Source organism: Notolepis coatsorum, assembly GCF_963971535.1.
Source record: "Notolepis coatsorum genome assembly, chromosome: 15".
In the NCBI taxonomy this organism is placed as follows: domain Eukaryota; kingdom Metazoa; phylum Chordata; class Actinopteri; order Aulopiformes; family Paralepididae; genus Notolepis; species Notolepis coatsorum.
Genome location: NC_140179.1, coordinates 98860358 through 98873413, shown reverse-complemented (window position 1 = coordinate 98873413; position 13056 = coordinate 98860358). Strand labels below are relative to the sequence as shown.

At 42.8% G+C, this 13056-nt stretch overlaps 1 protein-coding gene across 1 annotated transcript in view; it reads right to left on the bottom strand.

Annotated features, from left to right (window-relative positions):
• Positions 1–13056, bottom strand: part of dock4b (dedicator of cytokinesis 4b) — a gene marked incomplete at its 3' end in the record, with an annotated part of 397129 nt that overhangs the window by 213583 nt on the left and 170490 nt on the right. The window contains 1 exon segment of the mRNA XM_084331105.1: positions 13022–13056. This exon segment is cut by the window's right edge and continues 54 nt beyond it. Within this exon segment, the coding sequence (XP_084187231.1) occupies positions 13022–13056 (35 nt within the window).

The window sequence follows — 13056 nt, the reverse complement described above, 5'->3', positions numbered from 1 at the left end:
AAGCGTGTTCTCGGAGACACATTTGCACAAGCTAATCGATGCAAATTAGATGGGCATTTTTTTTATTATTATGTTTGCTAATCTTTTCTGATTAACCCGGCAGGTGTGCTTTAAAACCGTTTAATGCATGCGTAGTTCAGCTTTAATCTTTAATCACCGTTCTAAATTCCGTTCTAAATTCATCTGCTACCCAACCTGTAACCATAGCAACATTGAAGAGCACAGCTGTCATAGCCTACTCGTTCTCAACTGTGGCCAAGCACAGCTAGCTGACTTGATAACTCAACTTGATAAACGAATGACCTGGAAGGAAAACACAAGTGTAAAACGTTTCACCCAAAAATTGCGATATTTTATTTTATTTCAAAGTACTTTGTGGCACCTGCTGCACGTCGTGTGGGTCCCTGGCCTCCACGTCGTGCCTCAGAACCATGTACTGTAACGCACACCTCCTCGTTGACTGTCCCTTACTTGAACTTCTTTCATGGTTCAAGATGTTTCAAGACTTTCTGTACCAAGACGTCTTGAGTGTTACGATTCTGGTTCCTGACTACGGTCGGGAACCACCCACCTTCTCTGTCATCTGTCACCTGACTGCTGTCACTTGTTTTTCCCTGTCATTTAGTGCTGTCACTTAGGGGTTGGCTTCTGATTGGCTGTCACAGGTGTGTGTGTGGAATGTTGGTATTTGGTGGCTATTTAACATTCCTTTCCTCTGCTTGTCATTCGTCAGGTCTTCACTATAGGCGTTCGGAGATAACGCGGCCGGTTCCAGTTCTGGACCACCACTAAGCTTCATTATCTATTCTCTCGTTCCTTTGCCTTTAGCATAGTATCCTAGTATTACTCTTTGTGTTCTTTACTATTAAAGTCGAAACTGTTCAAGAGTATACCTTCTCCGTCTCTGTGATTGCCTACAACAATTGGAACTCACCTACCTCCATCCTGACACTTGAGACGTCTTAAGACTTATCGATGGCTTATGCTTAATATTTGTTTTTCATCAATTTGCACATCATACTTTTCGTTGGACGTCCTACAAATTGGTGAGCGTATGGGGAACTGTAACCCTGCCCCTGATCCTAACCAAAACTGTAATTATAACCATAACCTAACCATAACGTTAACTTAACCGCAGAGTCACAGAGAAGCTAGACATTTTGCATAATTATGCTACAAACCGGTTCATGAGAACATGTTGTGCATATACATTGCGATATAGCCTCTACACATATGCACAGGTACATATATATGGAAATGTACTACATGCAAACACATCTATTAATGCCTTTATTTTAGGTACATGGATGAAGAAGGGCTTTGACAATCACTAGGTGTTTACATAGATTATTTATTTATTTACTTTATTATTGTTGGTACATACTGTATATTTAAATGTATGCAGAATAGTGCATTTATGTGTAGATATGTAGATGTGGATGCATGTATATATTTAGTCTTACAATGATGTATATTCACAATCACTAGTAGTAGAGAAGGGGTAGGATTAAATATGTTTATACTTCATCCTACTCCTTTTCGGACATGTTAAGTTAATATTAGGGATGCTCGATATTGGCTTTTTTACCGATACTGATATACCGATATTGTCCAACTCTTAATTTCCGATACCGATATCAACCGATATCAACCGATACCAATATATATTGTTTATTTGTTTTAACTATTTTGGTTTGGTGTTGCTTTTTGTTGTTGTAATTTTTTGCATGGGTACGTGTTCCCTCCTGAGAGGTGTATTCTTTGACACATTATAAAGACATGAGTGATTAGACTTCCGCCGACCTGTTGCCATGGAGAAACACTGACTGAGCAGGGCCCCGTTCCATGTACCGGGATAACCGAGTTAGCCGGATAACTTTATCAGGCTAACTGTGTTAGCCTGACTTTCCGATTTCATGTACCTGGATTTCCCAAATCACCATGACAACATATCCAAAAGTTTGAGCCTGCTCGAAAGCAGAGTTCAAGTTCAAGTTAGCCTGAACTATCGCCACGCCCCCGCAAAGAAGTGACAGCCCGTTTCCTGAAACTATTCCCACAGTCTACGATCTGCATTATACCATTCTGAATTACGTTTTTGTGCTCCATTCTTCCAGAGGGGGCTTTTGAAATGTAAAATAGACCCAAAATGCTGATATTAAATTCACTTTGTCCTAAATAATGCACGTTATATATACCGTGGCGACGGTGGCGCTCGCTCGTGCGATGTACACATGATGTGGTTATTTTAATTGTAACTGGGATTAAGATGTCTGATGAGATGCGCTGTTTGACGGATTTGAGAAATTGAATGAGCCGTTGACGTCACATTAATGAATGAGGATAAGAGATAAACTTCATTCAAAACAACGGATATTCTAAACACGGGTCTCTCGTTCATTAATGTATAAACAATGAATTTATCCCATCTGGCCCAGTGGCCCAGCGGTAGTGCTCATCCCTGCCAGTTCAGCGACCGGGGTTCAAATCCCCGTGTTTCCAATATGATTTTTTTGAATATAATATTAATGATTATACGCCAAAGTAGCCTGGTTTTAAGTTAAAATATTATAAATCTACATGCATTGAGGATGTCATTCTTTATATAGCTCTCAACGTGCACCAAATTGAATTATTCCTATATTGCAAAAAGAAGGAAAAGACTAGGGCCTTGAACCCCGGTCGTCCGTGTGAAAGTCAAAAGAAGAACCCGTTACACCACAGAGAAGATAAGTAAAAGATTGACTATACATCAATCAATGGGTAAGAGAGCCGTATCGTAATTCTGTATAACAGTTAACTAATAATTTTCGCTAGCAAGATCTCATTTGATTATTCAATCCAGCAGGCAAGTTTAAAGAAATATAATCTGATTGATTGAGGTAATGAGGGACTTAGAATTAGCCTATAGATAACGCATTTAACTTGTCGGCGAGGCGATTGAGCCTATTGCAATCTGTCAATAAAGTCTTAAATCAATTAATCAATCAATGCCGTTGAGAATCAGGGTCTCTGCCATCGATACGTGCTGGCTTTCCACCTAAAACGGGAGCGCGCATCTAGCCTGACTTGAGCCTGACTCTCAAGTCTGGCTTGAGTTAACGAGACTGAATCCTCCTTTGTGAAACAGGAAAATCCCGGCTTTGAACATCGGGTTAACTGAAGCTGGATAATGGACATGTTGATCGACTTAGTTGAACCACGTACATGGAACGGGGCCCTGTTGGATATGGAGGGGTTGCAGCTATTTATACAATCGTCTGAATGCACATGGAGCTGCTGTGGACCTCCTGCGGGGAGACGACTACCTGAAGATCCATCTGTTCCCCCTGAGCTGCTGTGAGTCTCCTGCAGGGAGACGACTACCTGAAGAGACTACCTGAAGATCCATCCGCTCCCTCTGTGCACTCCCCCAACAACATACTGCAAATCACCGCCATCCGGCTCATAGTCAACGAGAGAACATTGTGCATCGGATGCTTGGATTTGTCAACGGCACGTAAAGCTATACACGTTTGGATGAATAATTTACCTTTGTTTATGTTTTATTTTGAGAAGGAGGCGTTTAGGTGCAACCGGTAGGTAACCCAAATGTAAACAAATAGACTAGGCAGAATTTCTGAAAATGTGCTTGTATAAAGTGCTGAAGGCATTTCGTGTTTATTTTTGGTACACAACATTTCTAGGGGTATTACGGGGTGCTGAATCCAAATCTGCTGTATACCAAGCTCAAAAATGTCAAATAAGGCCTCAAAATTGAGAAATCCAACATGGCCGCCAGCACCAGGCCCTCTCTCCACAAAAACAGGTGCTAAACCCACAGTTTTTATTCTACTGACATGAAACTTTGCACAGAACATCTGCACCCATGGAGGAAGAAAGTAGGAATATAGCTGGGGTGCAACCATGAGTAACAGGGTGTTTTTGACTGTCTAACTGTAATCTTTGTATAGGCGAGGATAAATAAAATTAAATGTCTTCAGTGTTTGCAGGAATACTACAGCAATTTGGTAATAACTGTACAGTGTTGGTCACCAACATTAGAATCCCCCAAGTCTTAGCTTTCCTCAGGTACCAAGTTTATGCAGGTAGCTCTTATAAATCTGGATATATAAGCATTTTAATGTAAGCATGCTGTTTTAGGCGAATTTTCTAAAAATAAATGGTGGGGCTTAATGAGTTAAGTGTGACTACACAAGGTACAAACCTGAATTAAATGTGCTTTTGTAAGTTTTCTTACATACATCAACAAGGACGTAGTCACACCGGAGATTCAAGAATCCATACTTGGCGCAGAACACCTTGGACAGGCACAACTGAACATGTTTGTGGACAAACGTTTGTGTGAACCTCCAGATAGTGACCAGCACCTGAACCTGAAACCACCCATTCGAATGAACAAAGCCAAGACATTTGCCTCTTTGTATGAAGTTCTGCAACTTTCCAAGAACAAGCAAAACACCATCAAAGTGGACAGGCAGATTCTACAAATGCTCATCAGAGCTTACAGAGCAGGTCGTAAGGTAGACCTTGACAATATCCTCCAGCATGAGCTCATGCCCATCCCGCCATCTCTGGGCACAACTAACGGGAGTCTACATTCCACCAACAAGTCTGTGTTTGCAAATATACTGACGAAACAAGTTAAAACCCCTGCAGATCTTACCCTTCAGGGACCCTGCTGCCTGGTCATTGATGGCCAAGCTCTGGTAATGGCACTCGGAAAGCCACCTGACACTACAACATTTGGTGACTATGCGAACAAGTTCACTGACACCGTGTTGAAGATGGGAGCAAAATACCAGAGAGTAGATGTCGTCTTTGACAGATACCATGACCAATCCATCAAAACAGGCACAAGGGTGAAACGCAAACAGCGCCACAGACCAGTACGTTGTGAAATCAAAAACAAGTCTGTTCCACTTCCTGCCGATTGGTCGAGCTTCATGGCCCTTGAAGACAACAAATCAGATATCGCTCAACTACTCTCAAACCACCTGATAGAACACAGCCCGGATGATGAACCTGTAGTTGTAGTATCAGAGAGGTTTGCTGAAGCGACAACTGTCAAGTCAACAGATCCAGATCTTGAAGTCTCCTCTCTGAGTGCTGACCATGAGGAAGTCTGATTTTCTCATCCAGGCTCCAGTGGAAACAATCGTCGTGTCAGCGCGTGACACAGATGTGCTGCTTCTACTCTTGGCTCACTATGACAGAATCCGATGTACGCATCTCTACATGAAAGCTGGGACATCGAAGGATCCAAAATATTTTCCAGTACATGACATTAGAAAGCTACTATCTGATGATCAACTGGACACAATCCTTGCCTTCCATGCCCTCACCGGCTGTGACAGTGTGTCCCAGTTCAGTGGTCATTGAAAGAAAACAGCCTGGCAGGTGTTCGAGCACCATCACACTGATCTTGCTGGCCTTGGGAAGGGCCCTTTCACAGAAGATATTGTGACATCAACAGAGAGATTCATCTGCAAGATCTATGGTGTGCCTGAGGTGGATACATGCAACAAAGCAAGAGTTATTCTGCAAAGGCCGTCCACAAGAGACTCTGCCACCAACCTCGGATGCTACATCTGTTCCTCCCTCCCCATCAACCTGGACCCCCTGCAATTTGCATACCGCCCCAACAGGTCCACGGAGGACGCCATAGCCCATGTGCTGCACACAGCAGCATCACACCTGGACAAGAGGCAGGGGAACTATGTGAGAATGCTATTCATTGACTACAGCTCAGCATTCAATACCATAGTCCCCTCCAAACTCATAGCTATGACCTCTGCCAGTGGGTCTTGGACTTCCTGACGGGCAGACCCCAGGTGGTGAGAGCAGGCAACTGCACCTCCTCATCCATCACTCTCAACATAGGGGCCCCCCAGGGCTGTGTCCTGAGTCCCCTCCTCCACTCCCTGTACACACATGACTGTGTGGCACAGCGGAAACAACAACACAATCATCAAATTTGATGACGACACAGTAGTGGTGGGCCTGATCTCTGCAAACAACGAGGGGCCTACCTGGAAGAGGTTAAGGTTCTAGCGGGATGGTGTCAAGAGAACAGCCTCTCCCTGAACGTCAGCAAAACAAAGGAGATGATTGTGGACTTTTGGAGGCTGGGGTCAGGGACTACAGCCCCCTCGGCATCGACGGGGCACCGGTTGAGAGAGTGAACAGTTTTAAGTACCTCGGAGTCCACATATCCGAGGACTTGACATGGACCACAAACATTGACAGTGTTATCAAGAAGTCACGACAACGCCTCTACTTCCTTAGGCGCTTAAGGAAGTTCAACGTGAGTCAGAAGATCCTCAAGAACTTCTACTCATGCACAATAGAGAGCATCTTGACTGGCAATATCACCTCCTGGTTTGGGAATAGCACTGCACAAGACCGCAGCAGACTACAGAGAGTGGCCCGTTCAGCCGAACGCACAATTGAAGGTGGGCTTCCCACTCTACAAGACATTTACAACAAGCGGTGCATGGGCAAGGCTAAGAGAATAATCAAAGACTCCAGCCACTCAAACAACTGCCTCTTTGAACTGCTGCGGTCAGGCAAGTGATACCGGAGTCTCATGGCAAGCACAGAGAGACTCAGAAGGAGCTTCTATCCCCAGACCATCAGGATGCTCAATGAATTAACAATGAACAATAAGCAAACCATCAACACACCCACAGCGCACATACACTCACTTAAAGGTGACATGCATTATAAATGTCATTTTTCAGTCTCTAGCATTGTATTATAGTAATAGGAGTTAGTATCAATGTGTTTTTGTGTCTAAATACCATATTGGCGGATTGCTCTCATACAGCTCAGACCATTTCCTGCTAGATTTAATTAGGTCATCCTGATTTGAGGCATATCGTGACGTCGCCGGGGCCTGGGTAAGCGGACAGTGATGCGATTGGCTCTGTGGTTGGAGCTAATGCCCGCCCACAATCTACCTAGACTACACAGCGAGTGGAAACCACTTCCTCATACTGGGAGGCAGAGTGAAACCCGACACCTCTGCATGCACTCTGCGAGGGAGAGAGAGAGAGAGAGAGAGATAGAGAGAGGAAGAGAGAGAGGGAGAGACAGAGAGAGAGAGAGAGAGAGACCACTGTGCAAACACTCTGCGCGCAGGTCCCCCCCCCCGCACAGAAACACCGCCCTGCGGAGAGCAGAATGATACAGAGGGAGAGAGTGAAAGAAAAAAAGAAGAAAGGAAGAGAGAGGGTAGGGCCTTATCAATAACGGCTTGTCTTTTTCCCCTGGTCTGCTGGACGCACACAAGGACGTGAATTCTCTCTCTCTCTCTCTCTCTCTATCTATCTATCTATCTATCTATCTATCTATCTATCTATCTATCTATCTATCTATCTATCTATCTATCTATCTATCTATCTATCTATCTATCTATCTATCTATCTATCTATCTATCTATCTATCTATCTATCTATCTATCTATCTATCTATCTATCTATCTATCTATATATATATATATATATATATATATATATATATACATATATATACCAGTCGCAGACTGTGTGGGCTGACTTTCACTCAAAGTGCTTATGGGCAAAGCCAGGCCATAACAGCCTGAAATCCTGAGGCTGAAAAATGATGGTTTTGAGTACTTGATTAGAATTATTTTTTGAAAAAAAACGTACAGATGTCTTCAATAGACTCACAGGAATTGTGTAAAGTTGCCCAAATAGTGCTAGGAATAGCAATGCAGGTCCCATTTAAATAAACAACACACTGTAGCACCCACTTTACCACTTTAGACACACTTTACACTTTATATTTATATTATTGGTAAGGAAATTGCACATCATTCTCATTCCTTATTGCACCTCACCACTACAAGGTGGCACCACAAGCTAAGCTATACCTCACCATTTTTGTACCAGCTGTACATACTGTATATATAGATACACTGAACAATTTTGTTGTTTACACTTGTTTACGTACTTGACTTCTTGACTTTCTATTTTATACTTATTATACTTATTTTATACTATCTTGTTATTATCTAGCACACTCTCAGGAGCAACACAGAAAGAAACATTTTATGCAAAGTATTCCGTATTCTGTATGACAACTAATAAAGAAACTTGAACATTCACTTATATTGATATGGTAAAATAATATTTTTATTTTATTATATTATAATCTATTCTATTTTATTCAGGAAAAGTGGCATTGGATGAATCATGCAACTGCAAGACACATGCGACACCTGCCTGAATACGATTGATGACTGACAATAAATGACTGTACCTAAGCTACTGTACGCATATTAAGGACTATCTAATTTGCATAAATGGCATGTTGATTAACAAAAATCAAGAGAAAAGAGTTTGATGAATAAATCCATGGCCTGGGATCATCCTGCTTTTCTTTCTTATTTGGTTGATGAGTTATGCATCAATAACGACCACAGTTTCTGCTATAAATATGAGTTTCAAGCAACATTTTCACAACTGATCTAAAATCAGGATATGATTTTAAATTCCTCATGTATGCAAACATATAAAAACACATTTCATTCATGTTTCTACCTTGTTTAGTCAAAAAGATATGCACTTAAATAGATTTCAGCCTGGCACTGGCGGCCATGTTGGATTTATCAATTTTGAGGCCTTATTTGACATTTTTGAGCTTGGTATACAGCAGATTTGGATTCAGCACCCCTTAATACCCCTAGAAATGTTGTGTACCAAAAATAAACACGAAATGCCTTCAGGGTTATGATTTTCTGAAAATTGACCCTGTCTAAAATGGGCCGACCCTACCACCACAAAGAGCAAGGCTCAACCACAAGGTTTGGAGAGATGGTCTTCATATAGAGATAGACTGTATGTACCAATTACATTTGAATTGCATTTGGATGCTGCAAAAGTTGTATTTATATTCATAATGCTTTTAAATATCTACTAGAATTTGACCCATATTTTATCGTGAGTTATGAAAAAATTTCTATCTACACGTTTTGGGTTTAGACCTAAATACTCCACAGAAACAGCTAATTGTTATCTTATTGAGAGGGTCAAGTGTCTATTAGTCAAAGGACAAGTTGTAGGGACAGTGTTTCTGGACCTAAAAAAGGCCTTTGACAGTTAATCAAACACAGTGTTATTTTGTCTAAGTTAAAACATTTTAAGATGTCCACAGAATCAACACAGTGGTTTTAAGTCATACCTGGACGGGAGACAACAGTGTGTCAAGGTCAATGGGGAGAAATACAAACTGCCTGCCAACAGCATGGGAGTACCGCAAGGGTCTGTACTTGGGCCACTGTTATTCACCATGTACATTAATGACCTACTGTACCGCGAAGTTGTCCAGGTGTCAGCTGCCCCAGATGTATGCTGACGATACCATCATCTATGTGTCTGCTGCTAAAACAGCTAGCGTGGCAGCTTGGCACCTGACCCAGGTGTTACATAACATCTCCGACTGGCTTGTGTCGTCTCATTTGACCTTGCGTGTCAAGAAAACTGTCTCTATGTGTATCTCCATACGCTAAAGACCTATAAACAGAGGTGCGTTGCTCATGGGACGGGGTTGGTGCACGACGTGCAACCAAGCTTTTGTGAGCAGACGCGCGTGCACGCACATGCACGGATGTGTGCGCGCAGGCGCGTGCGCTCAAGAACGCGCTGCACTTGACTCGTCGCGTGTACCTGGCTACCTCGCATAAGCATAACAATAGCGCATGGAATGCACCCCATTTCATGGCAATCACATTCACAGCTCTGCCTGAGTCAGACCATCGTTCACCCCAAACCTGAGGGGGAGGGGGCAGGGAGCTCTGTGTCTATTATTCCATCCTATCCTATCCAACGGTTCCAACCACTACACTACAATACATTCTTATGCACAAAAGTCATTCCATGATGCAGCACTGTAGAATGTGAAAGAGGATTCAGCGCCATGAATCAAATTAAATCACCAATCATTTTCAAGTAAACACAAGTTGACTGATTATTTTAAGTTTGCTTTTGTGTTTGTGTGTAAAACAATTTCTTTAATTGAATTAACTTAAACTAGAAAAGTAAATACAAACTAAATTAACAATGTAACTACAATTACATTTAAAACATTGTTTGTTTTTCCACCATATCTGTTGACAATATAATTTCTTTATATATTGAAGGCTACTTCCTGTGCGCACGTGAGGGAACATTTATGCGCGTGCATGTGCATGTGACGTCAATAAAACGTGTGCGACCAGTTTTGAAATCACCAACGCATGCCTGCCTATAAATGATTTGTTTAAGGTAAACATTTTATAATTGCCGAAGTGAATGAGGTCAAGTACCTAGGAATCATATTAGACAAGAACCAAACATTTTATAAACAGGTACATAATGTATGTAAGTAGGTCAAGCCTAATTTAAACTGTTTTCATTTTATTAGAAGGGATCCGTCAACTAAAGCTGCTCAACTTTATATGCATGCTATGATTCTTTTCCCACTTGTCTTACTGTATCACATGCATCATGGTCACAAACCTCACAAACCATACTAAAACCCATAACTAATATACAAACAGGCTATAAAAATCATGGGCCGTAAACCAATGCGATGGCATCACTGCGGTATTTTGAGTAAGCACAATCTTTTCACGTTTGAAATGTTTTGAATTTTCTGTAATATTAGACTAGTTTTTAAATGTTTACACAATCATGTCTCATCTTTATTTTCTGGACTGGTGGTTAGATGTTGGAGCTCTAGCAGAGCAAACACACAAGCTTCCAATAATGGTGACTATACTGTTCCCATGTGCAAGAGTTCGTTTGGACAGTCCGCCTTCTCCGTTAAAGAGACAAACTGGCTTGTCCAATGCCAACGTCTTCAACAGAGGCCTCAAAGTATGGTTGAAATCAAAGCAGCAGTGCTCACATGTGTAGACGCGGACTGGTTTTGTTGTTTTGATCATGGATCTGATTTGTGACTCAAATTCTGTATTATACTGTTAATTTTATTCCATCTTTTAGAAAAGCCTCAATGGACTGGCGTTGAAAACTAGCACTTGCGCTATACACACGCAAACAACATATCTGGTCTGTCCACTGTGACTGGTCCAATGTAGCTGTGGTGTCAATTTTAAATAAAGGTTTTCATTCATTAAATCAAGTCAAAATCTTTAAGAATCTCCATGCATACAGCCAAAATATATAAGGTCCTTTAAGACCACCACATCCACATTTGCACTCTGGTTGGATGCCAAACTTATTATATTTGTTGTACTGTACCTGTGCTGTATAATGACTCTCAATATCTCTGGAACCACATGTTCCCCTGCTGGCCTTGGATCAACTTCCATCAGAACCTTCTTTCCTGTGTCTCCCCTACTCTGTCTTCCTCTCAGCTTTCCCCTACTGTCTCAATAAAGAACCTTCTTTCCTGTGTCTCCCCTACTCTGTCTCCCTCTCAGCCTTCCTACTGTCTCAATAAAGAACCTTCTCTCCTGTGTCTCCCCTACTCTGTCTCCCTCTCAGCCTTCCTACTGTCTCAATAAAGAACCTTCTCTCCTGTGTCTCCTCTACTCTGTCTCCCTCTCAGCCTTCCTACTGTCTCAATAAAGAACCTTCTCTCCTGTGTCTCCTCTACTCTGTCTCCCTCTCAGCCTTCCTACTGTCTCAATAAAGAACCATATCTCCTGTGTCTCCCCTACTCGGTCTCCCTCTCAGCCTTCCTACTGTCTCAATAAAGAACCATATCTCCTGTGTCTCCCCTACTCGGTCTCCCTCTCAGCCTTCCTACTGTCTCAATAAAGAACCTTCTCTCCTGTGTCTCCCCTACTCTGTCTCCCTCTCAGCCTTCCTACTGTCTCAATAAAGAACCTTCTCTCCTGTGTCTCCCCTACTCTGTCTCCCTCTCAGCCTTCCTACTGTCTCAATAAAGAACCTTCTCTCCTGTGTCTCCTCTACTCTGTCTCCCTCTCAGCCTTCCTACTGTCTCAATAAAGAACCTTCTCTCCTGTGTCTCCCCTACTCGGTCTCCCTCTCAGCCTTCCTACTGTCTCAATAAAGAACCCTCTCTCCTGTGTCTCCTCTACTCTGTCTCCCTCTCAGCCTTCCTACTGTCTCAATAAAGAACCTTCTCTCCTGTGTCTCCCCTACTCTGTCTCCCTCTCAGCCTTCCTACTGTCTCAATAAAGAACCTTCTCTCCTGTGTCTCCCCTACTCTGTCTCCCTCTCAGCCTTCCTACTGTCTCAATAAAGAACCTTCTCTCCTGTGTCTCCCCTACTCGGTCTCCCTCTCAGCCTTCCTACTGTCTCAATAAAGAACCTTCTCTCCTGTGTCTCCTCTACTCTGTCTCCCTCTCAGCCTTCCTACTGTCTCAATAAAGAACCTTCTCTCCTGTGTCTCCTCTACTCTGTCTCCCTCTCAGCCTTCCTACTGTCTCAATAAAGAACCATATCTCCTGTGTCTCCCCTACTCGGTCTCCCTCTCAGCCTTCCTACTGTCTCAATAAAGAACCTTCTCTCCTGTGTCTCCTCTACTCTGTCTCCCTCTCAGCCTTCCTACTGTCTCAATAAAGAACCTTCTCTCCTGTGTCTCCCCTACTCTGTCTCCCTCTCAACCTGCCTACTGTCTCAATAAAGATAATTTTATCCGGTGTCTCTCCTACTCTGTCTCCCTCTTAGCCTTCCTACTGTCTCAATAAAGAACCTTCTCTCCTGTGTCTCCTCTACTCTGTCTCCCTCTCAGCCTTCCTACTGTCTCAATAAAGATAATTTTATCCGGTGTCTCTCCTACTCTGTCTCCCTCTTAGCCTTCCTACTGTCTCAACAAAGAGAACTGGTGGAGCGTCCACTCTCCTGACCACGAGGATGGGAAGGATACCTAATGGGGCATTTGGCGTCACCAGATTATCTCAATGAACACATCCAATCTGAATCAAAACTAGACGGCCGCTCGGGAGGCCGGCTGCACGTCAGCCAAGGGAGGAGATCCAGATGTGAGGAGACACCATGAAGAATAACCACCAGGTTGCTCTCACCAGTGTTGGAGCCTGAGGGCAGGTATCTAGAGTTG